The 26470-nt window shown below is 36.8% G+C and overlaps 1 protein-coding gene across 2 annotated transcripts; it reads left to right on the top strand.

The window, feature by feature from the left end:
- Positions 1–1410: 1410 nt before the first annotated feature.
- Positions 1411–26463, top strand: TBCD (tubulin folding cofactor D). 2 transcript variants are annotated; one of them, XM_028175117.2, is made up of 19 exons: positions 1411–1885; positions 1967–2126; positions 2654–2774; positions 3028–3278; positions 3911–4065; positions 4265–4472; positions 4913–5154; positions 7450–7596; positions 8180–8302; positions 10143–10281; positions 10941–11123; positions 11604–11840; positions 12218–12493; positions 14543–14702; positions 17174–17432; positions 19638–19806; positions 20850–20989; positions 22011–22166; positions 25086–26463. In XM_028175117.2, exons 1-19 carry the CDS (start codon positions 1526–1528, stop codon positions 25200–25202), a joined length of 3603 nt encoding a protein of 1200 aa, XP_028030918.2. In that variant the 5' UTR covers positions 1411–1525; the 3' UTR covers positions 25203–26463. The 2 variants fall into 2 exon arrangements, with proteins under 2 accessions (XP_028030918.2, XP_028030916.2); XM_028175115.2 differs by having other exon boundaries at positions 1412–1885; positions 2651–2774.
- The last annotated feature ends 7 nt before the right edge of the window (positions 26464–26470 follow it).

Here is a 26470-nt window from a genome sequence, read left to right as displayed (position 1 = left end):
CGTTGTTTTTTCAATAAGATCACAGTTTATATAAGTTTTTAATACACCTGGAAATACCACAACAAACGGTAAGTTGCAATATTCTTATTTTAAATACAATATTTCGACAAAATAAAAAATGTATATTTTTTCCTTTCTTTTTGGGGAAAATTGGGACGTATCTAGGGTAATTTGGAACGAGACTGGAAAAATTGGGGACGAGAAAACACAAAATTGGAACGCCAAAAGACAAAATAGGGATGGCTTGTTAGGGTTGTCACTGATATCTTATAATAGATTTTTTAGCCTATACTATCACTTAATTGCGTGATGTAAAGAAGGTTAATGTGTTTATCAGTTAGTTTATGTAAGTATTATAGGTAAAAGAAAAAAAAATATATATAATTACTTTTTTTCGCGACATTTACCTTGTAATATCTGCCCGGTCGTATGTTCTTTATAGCAATAAAAAAATTAAAAGTTAAAAGAACTCAAACGAATCAAAACTTTTGTTATTTCAGAATCTATTCACGCGTCGAATCATGATTTTGTTAACATTCACAACAAACACACACAAATAAAAACAGGCCTCAGATTTTAAATGTAACATTAATTAAAAATCCGAGATATCCAATTATGAGTGAGTGAATTAATTGAGTTTAGTTATTTAGCTTAGAAAGAATTTCTTTTATTTTTGTTATTATTGGCAGTAATCAGATAAAGCTGTTTTTTTATCTTATTCACCTGATATCTTACTCTTGCTCAAAGATCATTTTGAAAATGTTGATTAAATAAAATTGTATTAATGCATTTCCAGTCCTTTTGTTTTCTATTTTTTATTCTATTTTATGATTTTGTTTCAGAGTTGTGATTTTTAAGGAAATTAAATAATAATTTTCTAAAATATAACATGCACATACTTTTTTTGATCATTGTATTGTTGATTATCATTCACGTCACATCGCTTCGGAATAGAAACCAGCTTAATTTACACTATGTTGTGTATTGTGCTTAAATTATGGATTGTATTCATCATTTCGGTCCATATAAATAATTATATGGCACCTACCTATATATCGCAGTACTGCGAGTTGACAACCCTTACAAATATCCCAATTTAACCCTTAACCGTGTCAATTTACCCCGGACGCTGGGTAAATTGGGACGGCCATTATTTTACCGATTATTTCTTTAAAATGAATAATTAAAATAATGTAACGGTTTTTATCACCTAGGTACGTTCAAGACTCAACTTATTTCTTTGGTTGAGCAGTGACTATTTAATTGGAACTATTTTAAAATTCAATCTGAAGGTCGATTTTGTCCCTATTTACCCCATTGTACGGTAGTGACTTGTCAATTTGTCAACTGTCTACAGTGTCTACCTACCTACTATTGTTTTAGGTTTCCTACTTCATTGTTTTTATCCCTAAAAGTTGGAGAGATGAGCTTTATTTACGAAATCTAATACTTAGTAATTCAAATCATTAATAATAACTCACGAAAACAACACTTTTTCGCGAAAAGAGTACATAAAAGAAAAAAAATGGTGGGGTTAGACTCTGAGATTAACCGGGATGACGATTGTGATAATATTGGGCTGGGATGTGCACTCGAATACTTTTCAGAGGTCGAGGATGTGATGAACATGATTGATAATGTAAAAAATGTTTATAACACCTCTGCTTTTGAAGTGGAGTACGATAAACTTTACACAATACTTAAACAGTATTATGAACAACCACATCTGTTGGATCCACATTTAGACAAAATTCTATCGAAATTTTTGTTTCTTATCAAAGATAAAGATTCTCCTTTCGAACTGAAACATGCAACTTTTAATTACATGTACCAAATCATAAGGGTTCGAGGCTATAAGGTGGTTGTTAGACATCTTCCACATGAAGTTAGTATGTAAACTAAATTGTTTGATATGAGTCCATGACAGGACAATGGATTTTATTAAAGAGAAATGTATAATTTTTAGGTGTCTGATTTGCTGACTGTATTGGTATTTTTGGAAGCTCAAAATCCTGATGATAAGGAAACATGGAGAAGCAGATTTGTCTTACTGTTATGGTTGTCAATTGTTGTTATTATTCCATTTCATATGAGTCGCCTAGATGGATTCGCTCCTGGACAACCAGGTATGTTACAGAACATCTATCAATGACCAATACATACCTACCTTATGATAGTTTTAATTATGAATAAAAAGTGGTTGAATGTTAATCTGTCTTTCATGTATAAAAATTGCAGTAGTTGTGACATGATTTCATAAAAAGACTGTCTTGTGTTATACAATGACATAAACATATTTTTTTTGTGGTAGAATAGTAATTCTCTACTGTTTCTTCTGTGGCACAAAATGATTTTGAAATTTGACAGCATAAAAAAGTTCAGAAGATATTTACTGTGTAAAATAATGATGTAATGATAATGTAAGACAATGTAAAGATTTTGGCTGCACATAAACTAGAAGAATTAGGTGGGCCACAAAATTGTCATAGTGTAGTAATTGAGAATCATTCTTTTAGAATAACAAAATGGAAGAAATTGCAGTGGCAACTTTGTAATTTAATATCTAAAGTTTTCAGTGGCATAAAATTTTCGAAATTTAAAAGTGATAGTTTTATTCATGATTACAAAATGAGTAACACATGTTTTTCAGAAGCAGGCACTTCGAAAAAATTAACAGTCATGGAAAGAATCTTTAATATTTGTAAAACATATGCACTTAGCAAAGACTCATGTGCTGAAGCCAGTGCTTATTTAGCCTCTAAGTTTTTTACAAGGTAAATCTTCTATTTATTATTATTGAAATTCGGCAATGATAAAATGACAAAAATTCTAATTAACTAGAGGTCCAGTCAAATCTATGACTTGTTTAATGACAAATACAATACATATAGTATTTAATTTTGAAGATGAAATATTGACTTTACTTTGCTGAAATTAAGTGGCTCCTGTTGCCCACAGATATATGTAGTTGGTGCTTATTTTAACATGCCTTATATAAATCTCAATATATAAATATACAACCTGCAGGTCAGATGTGAAAGAATTATATATGGGTGCATTCTTTGATTGGGCCTGTGAGCTGAATTCAAATTTAAATGAAGAGAACACTATACACTACGGGGTTTTAGCTGCTGTTGCAGCTGTTCTGAAGCACGGGAAAAGAGATGATTTACTACCATATGCACCTAAATTACTTGAATGGGTTACGAACCAAAACTATAAGCATCATAATGCTATGCTTGTTAGAAAATATGGAGTTAAAATTGTCCAAAGAATTGGTAAGCATAGGCCATTTCTATAGAGAAATAGCTTTTTTATTATTTCAAAATTAGAATCTGCCACCCTTTGCTTATGCATGGTCTGGTCTTGTATTTGAGGGATTGGGTGAACAAACAGTCAATACTTGGAGTTTTAAGTAACCATCTTTGTATCAAGCCCCTGAACTTCATTCCACTTCTTCAGATATTGCCAATATATACACATTTATCTAGATACCCTCCCTCAATCCATTCAGGTCCTTGATAGGCCATATTTACAGAGTTACTGTCTCTTTCATGTAGAATAGTGCAGGTAGTCTCTTTAACTGCATTCATATTGCAGTGGCATGAGAATGCCTCAATCAGATATCTGAGATGATTCTTATAAATATTTACAATTTTGACTTCGAAACTCTTTAGTACCTTTTAAGCCCCAGACTATCCCAGCTAGGTTTTGGTTTTGGTACAGTTCCCCACTGCCCAATAATCTATGCTAACTGACATTCTCGTATACAGTTTGGGTACAATTTTATCGTTTTTTGCTATTTTATTAAGTTTATCATATCATATTATAAAATAAGTACTGCTGTGTCAAGAAGTTTATACAAAGGCTGTTTCAATAAAGCAATGATTAATAACTGTTTATGTTTTAGGTTTAACATTTCTGCGTCCAAGAGTAGCTGCGTGGCGGTACACTCGTGGTTCAAGGTCTTTAGCGGTTACATTAGGTGGAGCAGCGGCAGCTGGCGATACGGAAACGATTACTACTCCTCCTGATGATGATGATGATCAAGACATTCCTCAAGAGGTAAAAGTCTTGTAAGAGATATGATTATGTTTGCCTAAAATTTGAAATTTGAAATAATAATTTATCAAATAAACAGAGAAAAACTAGAGTTCTTTTCATCTCACATAATATAAATTAAATTCTAATGAAAGTATTACAATTACAATGTAAACATACAAACATCTTAAAAACTCGTTGCATTGTATGTTTTTTTTAACAGGTTGAAGATGTAGTAGAACTGTTATTGTGTTCACTAAGTGATGACGATACAGTAGTTCGTTGGTCGGCCGCGAAAGGAGTGGGGAGAATCGGTGCACGTTTACCTGCGATAGCCGCTGCTGATGTATGCGAAAGTGTGTTAGGACTGTTTGCAGAAAATGAACGTGAAACTGCCTGGCACGGTGGGTGTATGGCACTGGCTGAACTAGGTAAGTTTTGCTTGTATTGAGCTAAAGTTTGATAGATCAATAAACACGAGAATAGAGTGGGGCAATATCTGGGTTACTGCTGCTCAAGAAATATGATAATATAGCCCATCTGATGGTTAATAAATGGTTTCTCTAGGGATCGCGGCAAACAGCACACAAATATTCTAAAAAAGAAAATAAATTGTATGATTACTGGTAGCCCGGAGAACTTTTCCAGTTTCACCAGGACAGGTGGGCGAGCTAAGGCACCCAGGAGGCGTGGGATTTGCTAACAACTGCCCAAGCGCCTCCAAAGGAGACCTTACAGCTTAAGAGCAGCTGCTTCGCGAATATATCTACTACCGGATCGGAATCGCGACCCGCTGAGAAGATCCGGGAGAAACTCAGCGGGCTGATGAATGTGTTGAGTTGCACAATTCTCTAGTAGTTATGTTCAACAGCACGGCGCGGTCTCTTGTCTCCGAGGCAAGTGGGGGCCGGCATGGCGGGGGTAGTGCGTGCGCTGCGCAGGGACGAGCCGCGCGCGGGCGGCGTGGGGGCGGGGGGCGGCGGGCGGGCGGCGCGGGACGCAGCGTGTCACGCCGCCTGGGCCTTCGCGCGGGCATACGACGCCGCCGCGCTCAAACCCTATGCCGACATGCTCGCCAATGCACTCATAGCGACAGCTTGTTTCGATCGAGAGGTACCTTTCTTTTTAATATCCGTTATAAACTTTAGTACTTTTCATCCATAGACAACACAAATCGTCTTCGCGCATTAAAACTGTATAATGTCAAAACTTACTAATTTTACAGGAGAGTGTTTTAAAGGTTTAACATGTGATATTTTTAACATTTACTTTTTCTTTTTTACCAGTTACATTATCTGTCTTTTAAAGTAAGATAAAATTAGGTATTAATTTTGTTAATAGTAGACAAAACATAGGCAAACTAAAAAAAAAAATAACATGTGTGCAATTCACACGTGTTAGAAGTGAAACCTTCAAAAATTAAAATACAATTATCCTAAATATCTTAAGTATATTATTAGTAAAATTTTGTCATTATTCTTATCATTTTTATTTCTCTCGATCTTTCTCACTTGCTTGCTCCCTACTCTCACTCCATGGCTAGTTGCTTCATGCTACGTTCGCCCTGTCTTACTCTCTCTCAATCGGTCTCGATCGCTCTCTCTCTTTTTCGACACTTCCGTTGCATACCTGTGTGACGTTATATCTGTAAAAATTTTACCCTCATGCGCCTAAAGAAGTTTCACTTAAAAAAAAAAAAAAGCTATATTACGCTCTTTTGACAGTATTTATGTGAAAAATACTGGTGATACCATCGATCGTAGATCGTTAGATAGGCCCCCACTCGTTGCGGAATTGTCATTAGTTTCGCAGTTTTCGCACGTTGGGAAGTCATCACTCGTCATAGAATAAATAGAATATTGATCAGAAGTGATAATCTTCTGATTTCTGAAGTTTATATATATTATGTTTATAACCTGATTTCTTACAGTACACAGTACTATATTAAATCCCGAATCCTGATCACGCAGGAGCAAGTCACCGTCGTCGCCCTAGACACGTCCTTACGGATCCATCAAATCCAATAACTCTTGCATTAGATACCTTCAGCTCTAACACTAGGAGCAGGCTGAGGAACCCCGGTAACCGTACTCGTCGAACTCGACAAAGAGGTCGACGTGCAACCTTACCCATGCCTCAGCCCGCTGAGTTTCTCGCCGGATCTTCTCAGTGGGTCACGATTCCGATCCGGTAGTAGATTCATTCGCGAAGCAATTGCTCTTGAGTTGTTAGGTCTCCTTCGGAGGCGCTCGGGTAGCTGTTAGCAAATCCCACCCCTCCTGGCTGAGCCTTTGCTCGCCCACCTGTCCTGGTGAAGCTGGAAAGGCCTCCGGGCCACCAGTAATCTTTCAATCATAAAAAAAAAAAAAAAAACTATATGAAATCAGGTTAGGAAGAATGATAGAAAAAAATAAAGTAATGAAATAAAATCATTTATTTAGAATACGTTAAATAATAATATAATATAAAAAAACAATCTGTGAGAAATTATTATGCACAGTTACTCAATCACTTTAATTAAATCAAAGTCCGTCAAAAATCCACTTACTTCAATCCATTCTCTTTAACTCGCGGATCTCGAGGGAAACTAAAATTGACAAAAAAATGATCGCATACTTTGTAGCCAGCTCCCGGACTATAAAAGATAATCCCTATACTGTATAAAAATATAATGATACATTTGATATACATATAAACTTAAGATTGTACAAAATAGAAACAAAAATCATGATAATGATAATGAAAATTATTACGTCATTGCTATTTTAAAATATTTCATATTTAATTTATATATAATTTTATTCAATTCCAGTTGCACAAAAAGGAACAGTGCCGTAAAGAGATCGTTACCTTCAGAACTTTAACCATTCTGTTTAGTACATAATCTTTGGCGGCCGGCCGCTTCTCCGCCCCTCACGCCTCTTCTTCATCCCGCTAAGCCGCTCGAGACGTGTTTTAAATAAATCAAATTAAATTGTTTACAAATAATTACGCATAAAAAGTAATACCTTTGTCTTTAATTGTGTTTCGGCTTGTGTTTTAACAATTCCAAAATGAACCCGAAGGCGTAATTAAATGTTTAAACAAGAAAAAAGTAAAATATTTTTTTTAAGCGCGCGTCCACTCACAGTAGACACTTGTCGCGTACTAAGACAAGAGTTGTGCGTGCACCTCTTTGAGTGATGACATAATATTGTGCGCCTTTTAGTATGGAGCGGCCCATCTGACGATCTACGATCGATGGGTGATACCAAATGATTCCGCATATTAACTCAATTTTGAATATTTTTGGAAATTGTGCACTTTTAATGCGGAAACACGAAATTTCATCGCAAATTGTAAATTTTTAAACCATACATATCGTTTTGAGTTTACGAATAAATGTACTAATAGAAAACAATTTCGCAGATCAATTGCCGTCGAGCTGCATCGGCGGCGTATCAAGAAAATGTGGGACGTCATGGTATGTTCCCGCACGGCATTAATGTGCTCACGACTGCTGACTTTCAATCTGTGGGACCTAGGAACAATGCTTATCTTGTAATAGCCCCACAGGTAAAGTATCATATTTTGATCCACATAGGTTAATCAAAGTAAACTTAATTTCGATGTAATATTATTTTTAAGCAAACATAATGAAGCGGCTATGATGAGCACGATATATGACTTCAGATAACACTTTTTTAAGGGATTTTATGACCTGGTAACTAAGACCTTTAAGTCACGTCTTATTTTAATTTATATTCATATTCTTATGGAAAATGATAATATGGAGTGAAATGGAATGAAGATGATTAATTTAGACATTAATTAACTGGGATGAAATTAAATGAAATGAGATGAGATGATATGGGATGAAATATAATCTCAATAAAATGGTGGGCATTTACAGAGATTTTTTCAGTGGACCTTTTCGAAGATCCCGAGAAGTTATTATTCGTCCAGCGGCTTCGTTTTATTTTCCCACATTTACGCACTTTGACAGATATTAAACTGTTAATTAAACTACCATTACCTGAAGAAACACTAAATAGACAAAATAAAACAAATCACACAACTTCACTCCTCGCGTTCCCGCCAAAAAGTCCTACAGATAACAGAAACTTATTAAGTATAGCTTACAAATGTAATTGTGCAGATCGCTGAATATCCGGAGTACACACAGCCATTGGTCGATCATCTGGTGGAGCTGAAAGTCGACCATTGGGACTGTGCCATACGCGAACTCGCCGCCAAGGCATTGAACAAACTAACGATTAAGGTTAGCTCTTGCCATCTAACTGTATTTATACCATAGCATGTGAGTATTACAGAATAATATTCCAGAAAGAACTTTCAACTGTAACTACATATTATTATACTGAGACCTTAGAACCTATATCTCAAGCTGTGTGGCGCATTTACATTGTAGATGTCTATGGGCTCCAGTAACCGCTTAACACCAGGTGGGCTGTGAGCTTTTCCACTAACCTAAGCATGACAAAAAAATCTCCGTGTGTTTTCATCAACATGCATCCATGCCTGTTTTCATCATACCAACCTACTTGCTTGAAAAAGGTTATTACTAAATACATAGTCAGGTCATAAATTCTGTCACATGTTTAATGTAAAATAATTGAAACAAGTTTATTCATTATGTAACCATTCATATACCAAAATGAACTTAACAAAACATAGATTCTTATGACACTAAAGTTTATTCAAAATGACCTCCGATATTTTGAATACAGGCCTTCAATCTGCGCGGCCAGTCGTCTATCGCAGCACGAACGAGGTCCATGTCAATATCGGCGGCTGCCTTAATCAAGGATGTCTTGAGTGACTCCAAATTGGTATGAGGCTTTGAGCACGCCTTTTCCTCCAAGTGTTGCCATATCTTGTATTCTAACGGATTCAAATCTGGACTGGAGGAGGGCCAGTCTTCGTGCCGGATGAAGTCGATTTCACGCGCCGCCAGCCAGTCTTGTGTGCTCTTCGCTCTATGAGCTGGCGCCGAATCTTGTTGGAATACCCAGTGCCTGTTATTGAACATGGTATGAGAAACAGGTACCACAAGGTTCGTCAGGACTGTATTTTGATACACAACTGCATTCGTTTTTACACCTTTCTCACAAAAATGTACCTCTGTTAAGCCCCAATAAGAAACTCCCAACCATACCATGAGCGAGGATGGAAAATGACCTCGTTGGACACACGGAATACGGTTGCTCGCTTCTTCACTACTGTGTGCGTACACCTTATCATTTTGTTTGTTGTAGCTCTCTTCTACGGTAAAAAATTTTTCATCCGAAAAAAGTATTTCCCGATATTTTTTTCCCGCGTACCGCTTCAACAAAGCGCGGCATCTCTTCAGTCTCAGGTCCATTAGACGAGCATTCAAACAATTTCCTGTTTTTCTTCGATATGCCCGAAGCCCAAATCTTCATTTAACACCCTTTTCACCGTGGTTCTGCTTAACCCCATCTGAAGGGCCAACAGTTTCTGCTTACATTTGGGATTTCTTTGGATTCGCGCCTTCACAGCTTTTATCACTGCTGGAATCCTAACAGACCGAGGGCGACCACTTCTTGACCTGTCATCTACACTAGAGTCTTCATTGTATCGTTTGATGGTACGATAAACGAATCTTTTGGCTATATTCAAATTTTTCAGTATGTTAATAATTTGAATTGGTGCGTAACCGCAACGATGCAACGCAATAACTGCAACACGGTCTTCTTTAAGCGTCCACTCCATATTTAAAAATGAGTAAAATTCTAAATGTATACTATTTTTATTTTCATGAACAATTCGAAATTCGAATTCAATAAACTTTTTTGTGGCCAGCATTCTAAAAGGAAAGTTTTTACTGTGTGACAATACTTATGACCTGACTAGGTATATGAAAGGTGTCAGCTGTTGACAATTTCACATTTTCATGTACACATTTTGTACTTATTTAGGTTAGATTATTAATTTTAAGGATTTCTAAAAAAATCTAAAATCTCATGTAAGTGAAATAGATATAATTATTTTAATTGTGAAATTAAGTAAAGGCATTAAATGTAAAATTAAAATCATTTTATTGTACAGTTTTCAAAAAGAATGTCGAACATTTTCAGCTTCCGGAATACATGGCAGTGACAGTTTTACCAAAACTATTAAAAAAGACGGAGTCTATCGATTTGAACGTACGACACGGAGCTATACTGGCCATAGGTGAAACTATATACGCATTGTCACAAACAAAATTGCCCAATGGTAAGTACTATTATCATATTCAGCAATATTTCTCTTTATTTCCCAACTTCTACCTACCTACTAGTAATATTGTACCTGATTTTTTAGCTTTCACAGATTTGTTATTAAAATAAGTATCGCTTATTACGTTTTTACTTGCTAGTTTTAATAAGGTTAATATCCTATCAAATTTTACTAAGACTTTTACATTGCAGACATAAATTTAAATATTTATGTAGTAATCGTTTCCATTATAGGTACTAATTTAATAAACCTTTTCAAATGACTTCAATCATACCTCATTTAACTTGTTTGTTTTAAAGGCCTTTGAAGGTGTCACCCTTTGAGTCACCTATCACTGAACCTTCCTCAATTCTTGTTTCAAGCAGGACATCAGGAAACACTGATAAGTTAATACCAAAGTTGGATAGTAAGGAAGATTAAATAACGGGGGAAATTCATTGAATAGTGGGGATAAAGTTAGTTCAGGTGCCAGGTCGTGCGATATTGAAAAGAACTTGACGGGATCATTTCAAATAGTTCGAATGGAAAATTTTGTACATAATACAGTCATACACCAAATTCCTGCAAAGATCTCACCGGGATTAGAATAATACTTGTCACTCCGAAAATCTTTAATTATCTATAAGGAGCTCCTATAATGATTATCTGATTTTCAGGTAAAACAGCAGATAGCTTAATATCCGAAGACATCTCGACATCAGTACGTGAGCTGGTGGCGCGGTTGAGGTCCCGCCAGCAGTTCCGCGGTCTCGGAGGGGAACTGATGCGGCAGGCTTGCTGCAACTGTATAGCGTCGCTTTCGTTGGCCGCAGCACCTTACCACGGACACCCTATTATAGGTACAGACGAAATTTAACTGCACTATTCGAAATAAGTACTTCTACTTACTACTACACTAGTGCTCTGTCAATTTTAACGATTCCATGACCACATTCTTAACTAGAATTTTTTATCTGCATTCGAAAATCAAAGGACATATTATTATATTGGAACCGGAATAAATTGTACAGTTTATAAACAAAACGATTCTCTAAGAGGATCTTCCATTTCAAAGCGATTAACTGACCACATTCTTAACTATAATTTTTTATCTGCATTGGAAAATTGAAGGACATATTATTATAATGCAACCGGAATAAATTGTACACTTTATAAACGGAAAATGATTCTGTAAGAAAACTTTTCATTTCGTTCACCTAGTGTTGAAGAAAACCTTTCATTTCGTTCACCTAGTATTGCCAGTTATACTACTATTAAAAAGATGGTTAGACACTGTATTGTCAAGAATATTAAAATATATTTCATTTTATCAATTCCAGATGAATGGCTAAATTTAATTGAAGAATGTCTAGCTCACGAAGTGCTAGCCATAAGAGAGAAAGCAATAAAAGCTCTGCCATTGGTTTTCGATCAGTATCTTCGAGACGACCAATTGGTGTATGGTGATATGACAGCGAAAGAAAAACGCACTAAACTTATGGAGAAGTACTGCGAGCAACTTAGGAACAGTGGAGTCAATGGACTTGTTCTGAGAATGGGATACTCGCGAGCTGTTGGTGAGCATGACCAACTATTTAAACATTCTTGATAAATTATACAAACTTTTGCACTTGTAGTTATACGATAAAGGGAAGGTCATCCACCGAGCTGGTTAAATATTGCACGGTAGACCGACGGTCTTTATACTATTTATTTCGATACGATGATTTCCTTCATCGTGGAAGTCGTTCGGGAACTCTGATTGGATACATAGGTATTAGGAAATTTATAACTTACCCCGAGATCTAATCACGGCACAGTCGCATAACTGCACCGAACGTCTTATCCGAATTAATAAACAGCAAACGAATCTACATATAAAGACATGCTCATCGCATTTTTATTGTATATTTTGTTTGTGTGTTTAGGTATTGCTAACAAATTTTGGTTTCAGGTGCTTTACCTAAGTTTTTGCTGACCGAACACCTCCCGATGGTCATTCGTTCGCTGATCGAATGCACGAAAGTGACGGAAGTGACGCAGAAGTGGGCGGAGGCGCGTCGCGACGCCGTCATAGGGCTAACCGAAGTGTGCCAGACGCAGGGGGTGCGGGGGGGCATCGAGGAACACGTGGACGATGTCGTGGCTGCACTCTTGGAATGCTTAGCTGAATATACTATAGATATGAGGGGCGACATTGGCGCTTGGGTCCGGGAAGCCAGTATGTCAGGTGCGTTGCGTACCGTAGATGGGGAGGAATAGGTACTAAGGGTAGAATACGGACAAATTTGGGTTGTCACAATGCTTTTGTGAAATTTAAATTTGTTTAATAGAAAAGGACTAATTTAGTGTTCAAGAATATTAAATAGTTTAATTTAGTCGTCAGAGTTTTGTAACTGATCAAAGATACTACCTAACAACTAAATAGTGCCAGCCCTATCGAAAAACTCTATTGTCCCCATACGTGACCCGATTCCAAACCCAAAAGCCAAGGTGAATCAGGTCAAGCTAGTTATTTAAGTTTTTTTGTATATACTTCAATGAACTATGTATAATAATGCATCGTATATGAAAATTTTAACCTTCGGAACCATTTTAATCTCAATTTTATTGGTATTACCCTAAGAAATACCAGCTTCTTCCATTTGACTCCATACAGAGGAGGGCCGTTCGGATTGTCGATAATCCCATTCTCACGGATCGTTTGGAGCCTCTGGGTCTGCGGAGGGACTTCGGTTCCCTCTGCATTTTGTACCGTATGTTCCATGGGGAGTGCTCTGAGGAATTGTTCGAGATGATACCGGCATCTCGTTTTTACCATCGCACCGCCCGCCACCGGAGTAGAGTTTATCCATACTACCTGGAGCCACTGCGGTCATCCACAGTGCGTTTCCAGAGGTCTTTTTTGCCACGTACCATCCGGCTATGGAATGAGCTCCCCTCCACGGTGTTTCCCGAGCGCTATGACATGTCCTTTTTCAAACGAGGCTTGTGGAGAGTATTAAACGGTAGGCAGCGGCTTGGCTCTGCCCCTGGCATTGCTGAAGTCCATGGGCGATGGTAACCACTCACCATCAGGTGGGCCGTATGCTCGTCTGCCTACAAGGGCAATAAAAAAAAAAAACAGCTGTAAATTTGTGTCGGATTTGGAAAGCGTTCCGATTCCCCCCAATCTACTGTACGTTGTGTTTTCTTTAACAGATGATCTGTGGTTCAGCCTGGTTGGAATTGGAGATACCTACCCGTGTTTACAACGTACCCTACGTTGTAAGCACGAGTAAGTATCTCCAATTTCCGTATACTATAGACGACTAGACTAGACTTAACACTGCGTTTTTCAATCTGGTTTAAGCTCAGTCATACCGCAGCAATAAGAAACAGGGTTTTTTTTATTTGGCGGTAATTTTAAAACGTTTTTTTTACGTTTTGGCTATCCAAATCATTAAATTGAAAATGATTATTGCAATAGAAAAGTCGGCAGCAGTAATCAGGTTCGCCGCCGCTACATTCGTACTCGTGATTAGCGTTGATTGAAAGAAAACATCAATGAATGGATCATTGTGGCAATACTGAAATAAAAATTATTTCTTTAAATGAAACTACCATTCGACAAATTGGCAGTGCATGTGCATATTGTAGAATTTGAAAAAAATATGGGCATATAGTAAACTCGAACGGGTCTTTACCGCAATCTTGCCTAATTTTGCCACAATCTTGCCTAATTTTGCCACGAAGCATAGGTTTCAGTAAAAAAGGGTTTCATATTTCAAGATGAGTAGCTGCATTCACTTTGCGGTATCTATAGGCTACTGTGACTGAACTACATTTAAGGCAAAGAGAAAGAGAATTATCAAATAATATTAACTAGTGATCCCCTGGTAGTCGAAATTCGACTAAAATTAATTGAAATATAAGTTTGTATACTATTATGATTCTATTGTTAATGACTATTATACTTCTATAATCACAAATTTCGCCAAGACTACACTATAAACAAATATTAATAAAGACAAACAATTTTCAATATATTCTCAATTTGACCACGGACTTTATAACAAAAGTTTGACAATAAACAAAGAGTATATATGTGTGTGTGTGTCAAATATGTGGTAGTGTGTGTAATGTTTTTTTTATTGATTTAATGTATTTTTAATGCACTTCTTCTCTATATTCTCTATAAGTGTAGAAAATTTTATACTCCTCCGTCCCCACATTTTTCGTAAAAAGGGGTATAAAGTTTTTGCTTCACGTATTAATATATATTAATAACATTGTGTAGGTCTACTCGCGATATGTCGACAGTGTGCCGAAGAAGCTCCGCAGTTGAACTCTCCACAAATTATCAGAGACGTGATGTGTGGCGTCGCGCAGCAGGCCGTCGAGAAAATTGACCGAACCAGAGCCCACGCGGGACGGATATTCACATCTCTCATATACAAGTAAGCTACAAAGCGTTACAGCTTACAGAACGGTAATACATGGTAATTACAAAAAAAAAAAATTAGGACGTTTTTTGGTAGGCAGCAGCTTGGCTCTGTCCACATACTATCGGATGAGCCGTATGCTCGTTTGCATATAGAGGCAAAAAAAAAATAAACAAATATTGAAGAAGTTTTTATTTATTTATTGCATTTATAGATGGACGAGCTCACAGGCCACCTGGTGTTAAGTGGTTACCGGAACCCATAGACATCTGCAACGTAAATGCCACCACCTACTTTGAGATATAAGTTCTAAAGTCTCAGTACAGTTACAACGGCTGTCCCGCCCTTCTAACCGAAACGCATTACTGCTTCACGGAAGAAATGGGCAGAGCGGTGGTACCTACCCGTGCGGACTCACAAGAAGTCCTACCATGTGTATATAAAGAGACTCAAGGCGGTCTTACATCCTGATTTTTATATAATTATTTAGTTAATCTGAAATGTTATTATACATAACTATAAACGAATGGTTTTAGAATTACGCATAAAATGGTGTTTTTTTTTAAACGGTATACTTTTGTCACCGCTAAATCTCATTGTGCGGCTAAGAAGTAATTCATACTGAAAAAATCACATTGTATTAATTAAACTGCAATATTTAATCGGCTCGTTTCTATTCAGATAAATTCGTCGAATTTATGTTAATTTAGCTGAATGTTAAAGTTTGTACTCAATTTGGAACTATGGTCTCAAAAAAACCCGCTGAGTTTGTTTCGCCGGTTCTTCTCAGGACTGTGGCTCTTTTTGGAACCGTTGGTAGAGTTTATGCTGACATCTAAGTTGAAATAAATGATTTTGAATTTGAATTTGAAATAATACCTATTTACTGTTTCCATTAGTATGTACTTATTAGCCTTACAACTTAATGTTCTATTGTCAGCCCCTCCCAATAATTACAATGTTAATGTATGATTTTTTGTTGTACATTCTAAGTTGATCCTTTATATCAATCATTGTGGAAGACACATTGATTTAATTTAAGACCATTTATCTAATCTGCTTGAACAATGCCTGATTGATCGTCTTCGACAGTATAATATTGTTCCTTTGTTTTACTTTTAATATCATTTTATAAATATACCAAACTTAAGCTTTCTCTGCATAAGCATGATTGATTACAGCGCATTTAATTACGAATTTGGTTTAGATATCGACATGGTCTATAGCATAGGGCACTTCTGTCGAAGCTACCATCTTACGGAATTGCCGAGGGACTAGCTTTTTGGATGGGCGGATGACTATTCCGATACCTTGACCATAACGCTGGCATTCCACAAGGTTCGTTGCTCTCCCCCTCGCTTTTCATCCTGAATATCAATGACATGCTATCTATTGATGGCATGCATTGCTATGCAGATGACAGGACGGGGGATGCTCGATATATCGGTCATCAGTCTTTCTCGGAGCGTGGTGCATGAGGGACAATTTAAACTTGTGTCTGAAATGGAGAACTCTCTGGGGCGAACCTTGAGCAACACGTTGAAGACACATGTTTGCGCGTTCACTGTGAAGAAGGACCCCTTTGTCATGGTGCCGCAATTCCAAGGAGTATCCCTGCAACCTTTGACGAGTATCGGCACACTTGGGGTCGACATTTCGAGCGATGTCCAGTTTCGGAGTCATTTGGAAGGCAAAGCCAAGTTGGCGTCCAAAATGTCGAGAGTTCTAAACAGAGCGAACACCTGGACAAAAAGTTTTGCTTTATAAAGCAAAAGTCCGACCTCGCATGGAGTACTGCTCTCATCTTTGGGCCGGGGCTCCCAAATACCAGCTACTTCCATTTGACTCCATACAGAAGAGGGTCGTTCGGAATGTCGATAATCCCATTCTTGCGAATCGTTTGAACCTCTGGGTCTGCGGAGGGACTAAGCTTCTCTCTGTATTTAGTACTGTATGTTCCACGGGGAGTGCTCTGAGGAATTGTTTGAGATGATTCCATCATGTCGTTTTTACTATCGCACCGCCTGCCACCGGAGTAGAGTTCATCCATACTACCTGGAGCCACTGTGGTCCTCCACAGTGCGTTTCCACAGATCTTTTTTGCCACGTACTTTTGAAGCCCCCGGCTTTGGAATGAGTGCACCTCCATGGTGCTTCCCGAGCGCTATGACTTGTCCTCCTTTAAACGAGGCTTGTGGAGAGTATTTAATGGTAGGCAGCTCTGCCCCTGGTATTGCTGAAGTCTATTGACCACGGTAACCACTCACCATCAGGTGGGTCGTATCCTCGTCTCGTCGTCAAAATATTTTGTTAGTTATAATTAAAACTACTTTCTCGGTTGAATCCCAGGTTTTTTGAATTGTCATTATTTTATTGCGGAAGTTTTCGTAGAACTCCGTAAATTAGATTAGATTATCCGTAAATTAGACCATTAATGAACTAATCATCTTTAGGTCTATTCATTTTAAACGAAAAATGTGTTTTAGCGATCCTCCGATCTCGAACATTCCGCATCACGAAGCATTGAAACGCATATTTCCGTCCGAAGAAGTCGAGCTGAAACCACATCCTAAAGATATTGACGATGAAAAAGATCTGTTGACAAGCGAAAACTCAAACGTGGTGCTCTGGTTGTTCCCCGGACACACAATGCCTAGATTTGTTCAGTTATTGAACTATCCAGATTACAGGTACAGTGTGATAAAAGGACTGGTTGTCAGTGCCGGAGAGCTGACCGAGAGCTTGGTAAGTGATTTGTCTATTTTAACATTTTTCGTAAACACAGGGTGTGCTGGTATCGCACTCAAAAACAATGGTATGAGTACAGGCGGTTGCTTACAAAAAAAAATCGGGAATATTTACTTTGCGTTGCATCGCCGCTTCACGAAATATAAACCCAGTAGAACGACAAGTATTGTATGAATGGAAAAATCGGGAAATTTTACTTTGCATTACATCGCCGCTTCACGAAATATAAACCCAATAGAACGAGAAGTATTGTATGAATGGAAAATTCGGGAAATTTTACTTTGCGTTACACGGCCGCTTCACGAAATATAAACCCAGTAGAACGACAAGTATTGTATGAATGGAAAACTAGGGAAAATTTACTTTACGTTACATCGCTGCTTCACGAAATATAAACCCAGTAGAACGACAAGTATTGTATGAATGGACAAATCGGGAAATTTTACTTTGCGTTACATCGCCGCTTCACGAAATATAAACCCAGTAGAACAACAAGTATTGTATGAATAGAAAATTCGGGAAATTTTACTTTGCGTTACACGGCCGCTTCACGAAATATAAACCCAGTAGAACGACAAGTATTGTATGAATGGAAAACTACGGAAATTTTACTTTACGTTACATCGTTGCTTCACGAAATATAAACCCAGTAGAACGACAAGTATTGTATGAATGGACAAATCGGGAAATTTTACTTTGCGTTACATCGCCGCTTTACGAAATATAAACCCAGTAGAACAACAAGTATTAGTTCTGTTTACGTTATGATAGTAGTTCATTGCCCTTTCGCCTTCGGGAATGGTCCGTTTGCGTATTGTAATAGAGAAGTCTTGTTGTATTAGTGCAGTTGGCAGATGAACTAGTCGAACCTGACTTTAATGTCGCCTACCATCTCGATTTATAATGTTGAAGTTGTAATCGTTCGAAATCAAGGACCCCAAGTAAATAGACAATATTTTTCTAGTTTCATTGTATTATATTTTGTTTAAATATAATAGAATGAAAGATGAAGACAGGGCTCAGTGGTGTGGATTGGGAGACCTATGTTCAGGAGTGGATCACTCTGGGCTGATGATAATGATGATGTTTCGTTGTCTATTAAAGTCGAAAACTTTTGCGAACCCCGTGATTAAGTTAACATTTGAATCGCTACGATTCATGCCTTGTACCATAAGAAGTGTTTACATTTATCTCGGTACTAGTTTGAGTCGGTTAGATTTAATAACAACCGCTGATAACTGCGGGAGTGTTATCAATATGCATGTACGTCCGTCCAATCAGTGGAGATTAATTAAATTACATGTTTATATTATTATGTCCTCTGGGTCACACTTGTATTATGTAATCGTATTGAAAAGAACGTATCGTTCTGATTCAATAAGAAGCTTACTTGCTCATATTCATTTAAAAAAAAACATTTACGAATTCGTCTCACTAAATGCCTCATTTTGATCATAATTGTCCTCTAATTGTGAGAACTTAATATGAATTAAAATTACATTAAAACTAATTCTAACAATATTGCGGACATGGCTAGAATTATATTTTAATATTAATGGTAAATCATTTTTATTTACTGCGAATCGACACGAATGATGTATGATGATAGTTTAACAATAAAACCACTTGTGAATTTGGAAATTGAAAAGAAAAGTTACATCAGCATTTAGAAAATCTTGTAATGAATCTAAAATTACCCATCAACCTTAAAGTATATTTAAATATAAGCATATTGTATAATCAACGATCAAGATCGGGGGTGTCAGGGTTTTGCGCCGAAATGGACTGCGATTTCTACAATTTGATTGAAACAATTACCAATTTTATTTCGAAATGATTTCCTTATTGTTACCATCAATAACATATACATATATTCGGATAATTTTATATGTACAATTCGCGCATACTTATATATTACACACATTAAATATACATCTCTGAATTTTACTAGCTTATTAGTCAATTAGCCAAATAAGAAAATATGTTTTTAATACACGGATTAAAAGCAATTCCCATAGACACAACCCGCTGTGTTCCCCACCGAATTCTGCGAAGCACTGCTTTTGCTAGGGCTAGTGTTAGCAAATTCACCTACCTTCGGGTGTAGCTGGGGGGCGTACCTTAGGCGACCAGCGAATAGGAATGGAAAAAAAAGCAATGGAATCTACATATTAGTAGTCTAAATATCAGCAATTTTTTTAGGTAAAACACACAACGCAATCTCTATATACGTATCTGAACACGCTGCATTCGGACAAGGAAATGCTAAAGTCTATTTGCGAGACGATCATCAAAGTTTTTGCCGATAATTTGCATGTGAAACGCATCACGGGACCGATGTTCAACTTTTTGGATCGATTATTGAGTTCAGGTGGGTTTTGTGTTTCAATATTCATTACAAAATGCTAAATGTTTAAAAAAAGACACTTATTATTTCTAAACTATTGAAATTTAAATTATGAATTTTGCTTTAAGGAAATTGGCCTAAAGTGATGTGTTAAACGCACACCATAAACTACTACATGAATGCAACTTCAACCTTAAGACATGGGGTTTAAGTCACAATTGCATTGAAAGAATAGTCCGACTTCAACACTAATCTCTGTTAGAAATACTTGGTTTGAACGGTTTGTCGCCACGAACCCTCGTTGGTTTTTGGTTACTATTATACTACATACAGTAATATCATAATATTTTTCCGCTATTTGTAAAATTGCTGCAACAAGTCATAGTTTCTTATAAGAGATTGCTGTACATGTCTGTAACTGGCTTACATACCAGTACTTAATTATATACATGTTAATTTTAAGCTTGAATTTTGTGTGTATTGCTGTTGGTGTGTCTAAATAAATAAATAAATATCCCCCCATAACACGGTAAATTGGTTCCGCGTTACAGGGAATTTTCACATAACGCACTTGTATGGCCCCTTATAACGCGTTATGTACAAATATAATATACATATATACGAATATAATACAATAAGACCAATATTTTTAAAATTCAAAAACTAGGAGCAAAAATGTAATAATTTAATTGAATTTAATTTTACAACAATACAATTGACGCAATGTTCAAAAGTACGCGAAATTAATTAGAAACTGTAAAAATCAGTATTAAGTTCACAGTACAGAAATACGTATAACCTATGAAATCCCCGCGTTATATTTTATGGGGGAATACATTTGTTATTCGAGTGACTGAAATCGCGTAATATGAAAATGTGTTATAAGAGTACCGTGTTATAAAGGGTATTACTGTACATACATATAAATATCATTATATATTTACATAGTATTTAGTCTACCCTGTTTATGACTCTTCCAATTGTATTGTGATATCCATCGAAACTCAATAACCTCTTCGTGTAGCTAAGAGAAATAAGGCATTCTGAACTATAATTCTCGTTTGCAGGTTCCATATCTCCTATCCTAGAAGATCCACAGTCGAGTTTCGCGATGGACGTTCTCAAACATCTGCAGTTGGAATTACGAGGGGGCAAAAACATATACAAGCTGTTAGATTCCATAAATGTCCTTTGTCAATTAATTCAGGTTCGTTTAACAGCTAATTTCGCAATTCAATCAGCTTATTTTTATCGCGTTTATTACTTTTATTTATTTATTTTTTATTCTATATTTGGGTGGACGAGCTCACAGCCCACCTGGTGTTAAGTGGTTACTGGAGCCTATAGACATCTATGACATAAATGCATCACCCAACTTGAGATACAAGTTCTAAGGTTTCAGTATAGTTACAATGGCTGCCCCGCCCTTCAAACCGAAACGCATTGCTGCTTCACGGAAGAAATGGGCAGAGTGGGGGTACCTACCCTCACAAGAGGTCCTACCACCACAAATTATGCAAATTATAAATTTGCGAGTTGGATTTTTAATACACGATGTTATTCCTTCACCGTGGAAGTCAATCGTGAACATTTCATTAGAAAAATTGGTACCCGCCTGCGGGATTTGAACACCGTTGCATCGTTAGATACGAACGCACCGGACGTGTTATCTTTAGGCGACTTATATTATTTATGACATTACATACACATATAAGTAGGAAGATCGGTACTTTTTGCTTAATTCGCACTGGCACACTAATTTTATTTTAAAATAATAAAATTTACTTGACAGTTAGAAATTTACATAAAGATGTCAGGATAAGTTTTTTTTTAAATAAAAGATTTTTTTGTTAAGCTAAACTAAACCCACTAGATTTCGCCATACCTTCCCACATAATATATATGTGTTAACTTACTTCGTTACTAAGGTAAACGTAGTTTTGTCTTTTTAAAAGCGAACAATGTGTTAACAATAAAGTATATTCTCTCCCCTCTCTCTCTCATTCTCCCCCTCTGTCTCTCTCTCATTCTCCTTCGTCTCTCTCTCTCTCTCATTCTCCCTCTCTCTTTCTCTCATTCTCTCCCTCTCTATTTTATTATCTCCTTCTCTCTCACTATTCTATTTACGGATTTCGATCGCGTGTTCCAATAAAATTACAACGAATATAGGAGGTTAAGTGTAAAAATGAGTTTAATTTAGGTAGTTAAAAAGGTCCATGAATACGCAGGTCGGAGGCGGCGTCTGCAGCAAGTCCCTGGGTCAGCTCGTCATCTACCTGTGCTACGCGGACCGCTACGTGCGGCGGTGCGCGGCCGCCAGGCTCTACGAGGCGCTCACGCTCTACGGAGACGTGTGCTCCGTGCCGCAAGACAACATAGACCAGGTAACGACGAAGTCTCAGTCGGATTGCGGTAAGGAATAACGGAAGAAGGTAGGTATTTTTGAGAGACCCGGCTTGGAATGACGGCGAGTAGGAACGGATGACGCACTGTAAGATGAAACACGCCCTGGAAATAACCAAACCATTGAGAAGTAGATTTCTTCGCCGCATAATTAGATGGGACATTAGTGTCGGTCTGTTGGAGCTCACAAAATGTCCTTAATATTTGACATATGTAAATCTTGTACATCTTTGTAAGTTTTCTATTGTCGTCGAGAGCAGATGAGCTCACGGTCGATCTCTTGGTAAATGGGTAGCTTCGATCATCAAAATCAGCAATGCCAGGACTACAGGCAAGTCCCTATCCACTATAGAACCTTTAAAAATTGAGATTAAGTTGGTACTCACGTTGTTGGTATCCATGAGCTTCGGTAACCAATTAACACCGGGTGGGCCATGAACTCGTCTTCCACATCTAACAAGAAAAATTAAATAGAGAGGAATTCATCCTAGAGCTGAATGGTACGTGGCAGAAATGATTTAGGTAAATATTGAATAAAAAACGTAGAAGTTCCTGATAATAAAGGTCAAGTTCGGGTGGCACCTAGTGCGATGGTAATTGCTATATGGCAAACATCATCTGAACACCTACATTTCATCGTGAAGCGTAATCGACATTATTTTATCGTTATTGAATTGTGAACTTATTCACTTTATTCTCATTGGAGCAAATGAGTGTTCTAAGCATCGTGTTATTTGTTATCTACGCCACTTTACAAGTTGATTTTCGAACTGTTATCTACTTGATAACTCGCGCTTCCGTGACCCTTTGACCTGAGTCGGTCGTTTGAAAACAATGTCAAAATACATTAAACAACTTTGATGATTTAACTTGAGTCGTTGATGTGTAATAATGAAATCACTTTTAATTTAATGTATCTACTGCTGCAATACAATTGCTAATTCCACTTCGTGTCCCATAGTGGGCGACTTCTTACGTTGCGCACACATGGTGTTCATAAGGTTTATAGAAGATTTTGCATAATCTATACAAATAACAATCATCATTCTCCTACATGATGGTCTGTCGTGTCTTTTGGAACCATTAATCTTGACAGACTCGGTGGCTCAATTACTGATTGCTAGGATTAAGGTCGTGGATTCAATTGCCACATATGGCAAACATTGGAATTATTGACAGGTTTGTTTGCTCTTTTTTTTTGTTTTAATATCTATTTAAGTATGTATATGAATCTCTGATCATCCGTGACTTGTCCCTGACAATAATAATAATTCTTAATCTGATTGCATTAAGATTAATTAAAGCACCAGACCGCGTGGAAGGTTGCCCATGCGATGAACCGCCCAAGTAAAGTCGGCAGTTGGCGGTTGTTTGCATGAGTGTACCAGGCTCACCACAAACCGGGAGAAGTGGTGATTGCTCGTGAGGCGCATAACATCTGCCCACAGCAATGATAGGTACTGAATGACCACCGCGATCGCTCTAACAAGACGTCTTCTCGCATTAAAACTGTATAATCTCAAAACTTATAATTTTACAGGAGAGTGTTTTAAAGGTTTAGCGTGTGATATTTTTAATATTAATATCATCTTTGCAACATTTTTTTTTATTGCCCTTGTAGGCAGACGAGCATACGGCCCACCTGATGGTGAGAGGTTACCGTCGCCCATGGACTTCAGCAATGCCAGGGGCAGAGCCAAGCCGCTGCCTACCGCAACCAATTTTTTATTTTTTACCAGTTACATTATCTGCCTTTTATGCCTAGTTTACATTACGAAATTAGTATCATGCATGTTGAGCTCAGTTTCACGAAAGTAGTTTCGATATATGCGAAAGTAATTTCGTTAAAAAATTAGCGTCGCGAAATCCACAGTATCGCAGTAACCATGGCGCCTTCAACATCAAAGCTATAATTTGCTATATTCAATGTAGCTAAAGAAATGCTTATATACCAGCTATAAACTTAAAAAAAGACTATCAAGAAAAAAAAAGTTGGTAGATTCTAGGATGGTCAACAAGAAGGCATTTAGGTGCAATGAAGTTAGTCTCTGAATTAGCAGATGAAGATCCTGAGAGTTATAAAAACTATTTTCGAATGAGTGAAGATAATTTTGATTTACTATAGGTGTTTCGGGACCCTTGTCATTGATATTCATTAATAAGATCTATATTTTTTTCTGTACTCCATCGTTGGTTTGCCATTTTCAACGCTTGAAGCGCGTCCGAACTAACAATACACACGTCCGCACAGCGCAGGCCCTTTCGCGACATTAGTTTCACGTCGCGTCTACACTATGAAATTAGTTGCATGACACTAATTTCACCAAAAAATCGCGCAGGGCACGAAACTAAATTGCATGCATGAAATTAATGCATGCATTACGAAAGTATTAAATTACACGTGAAACTGTTGGTAAAACTAATGTCACGAAATTATTTTCATGCCACTAATTTCGTAATGTAAATTCGCCTTTAAAGTAAGATAAAATTATGTATTTTTTTTTAATAGCAGCAGAATATAGGTAAACTAAAAAAAAAACTAGAACTAAACTACACTCTTTTGAAAGTATTTATGAGAAAAATACTGGTGATACCAGATGAGTTCGCATATTAACTCAATTTCGAATATTTTTGGAAATTGTACACTTTTAATGCGAAAAGACGAATAGTGATCCGACAAAGGAAGGATTGATTGCGATTGGTACAGCTGTCCGTGTTACTACTAGAGGGAGGGGTTTCTTTCAAAGTACAACCAACATGTAACAGTTGACCCGCAAATAGTTTTAAGAAATCATTTCCTCTCATACCATTAGCTTTAGAGTGAATTGAAAATAAGATTTACACACACGAAGCGAAAAACACGCCAACAGTTGTTTTGAATGTCATCTCAACATCCCTAGGTGATGTCCGTACTCGCTGAAACCGATTGGGAGCAAGACGTTTCCAAACTGAGGCCTATAAGAAACGAACTCTGCGATCTGATGGACATCAAACGTCCCGTGATGAAGCAAAAATAACGTACAATAACAATAAAGTGTTACTATTTTATTTAAAATATCATTGACTGAAGAAGCGAGTATTATGTTCATGACTTATTAGTTGAGAAAGCGTTTTTTTTATTAAACTTAACACTGTCGTAAAATTATCACTATTAATTGTTTAATGATACTTCCTAGATGTGCTTTATGATAGTGATTTCCCTAGTAGGTTTAAAGCGGTCATTGTTAGACTCTTAGAACTTGGTGTGCCAACAAATCTCAATAGTACCGAAATTGTCATCGAAAATAATGAGTTTTATTAAAACAAAGGCTGAGAATCGCCGAAGATGCATTCATAGATTGGATCGTTTCATTTCCTTGTATCCATAAAGTATGTATAAAGCATTAGAGAAATATTAAACTACATGGTGTTGTCAGTTTTGAAATAAAAAATATTGGAAACCGCAAAATTAAAGAGCTACGCTGCGTTCATTTTCGTATTGATTAAGGTAAAATTGTTGTTAGAATAGTTAATGATCTTGAAGTGTCTCTTGAAGTGATCTTGAACCTAGAGGTTTCACAAAACAGATTGGGGAACGCAGTTAATAAATTATCTTCAAATAATCTATGTTTGAGAACAAAATCCAAAGAAGCAGTCTTAAGCATTTTCTTATCATCAGCATTTTCTCCTTTCCGTTTCTATCAAATACAATATTGATAAAACGAATTATTCGCCCGTTTTTAAGGTATGTCTGCACACTGCAGGGTGATGAAATATCTAGGGAGAAAGCACTCAAAGCGTAATGATTCTCGTTAAAAGAGATTTTTTTAAATAAATTTAACTAAATTAATAGCTCTTACTTTTAATATGATTTTACTTTATGAAATAAAACATTACGGAGAGAACATTGTTTTGAAACGAAACAAATTTTGTAAAATTTCGGACCTTTTTTTTGGAAAATGAAGGTATCGTTGTTAAAAACATTGATCATAAAGCTGTGTGAAATAATCGCTATTATAACTACTGTAACATTGAACGTAAATGACCTTCTTACATAAGCAATACGGAATTAAAAATTATTACGAACCTGCTCGCTAATTAGCTTATCTCTGACACGCTTTATAGTCTTAATAAAATTAGTTTATAAATGTTAATTACAAAAATATGATGTAAAATATTAAAAAATAACACGTGCTTTAACTGTATTTATCTGGAAGATTCTCATTTTTTTATAAATTGGATGTGAAGAAATGCATTTATTTTATTTACTATGTGCTGAAATATACATGTTTATTTTAACTGAAAC

The sequence above is a fragment of the Bombyx mandarina genome, chromosome 09 (assembly GCF_030267445.1).
Source record: "Bombyx mandarina strain Sakado chromosome 09, ASM3026744v2".
NCBI lineage: Eukaryota > Metazoa > Arthropoda > Insecta > Lepidoptera > Bombycidae > Bombyx > Bombyx mandarina.
This window is presented reverse-complemented; position numbering and strand designations above follow the sequence as displayed.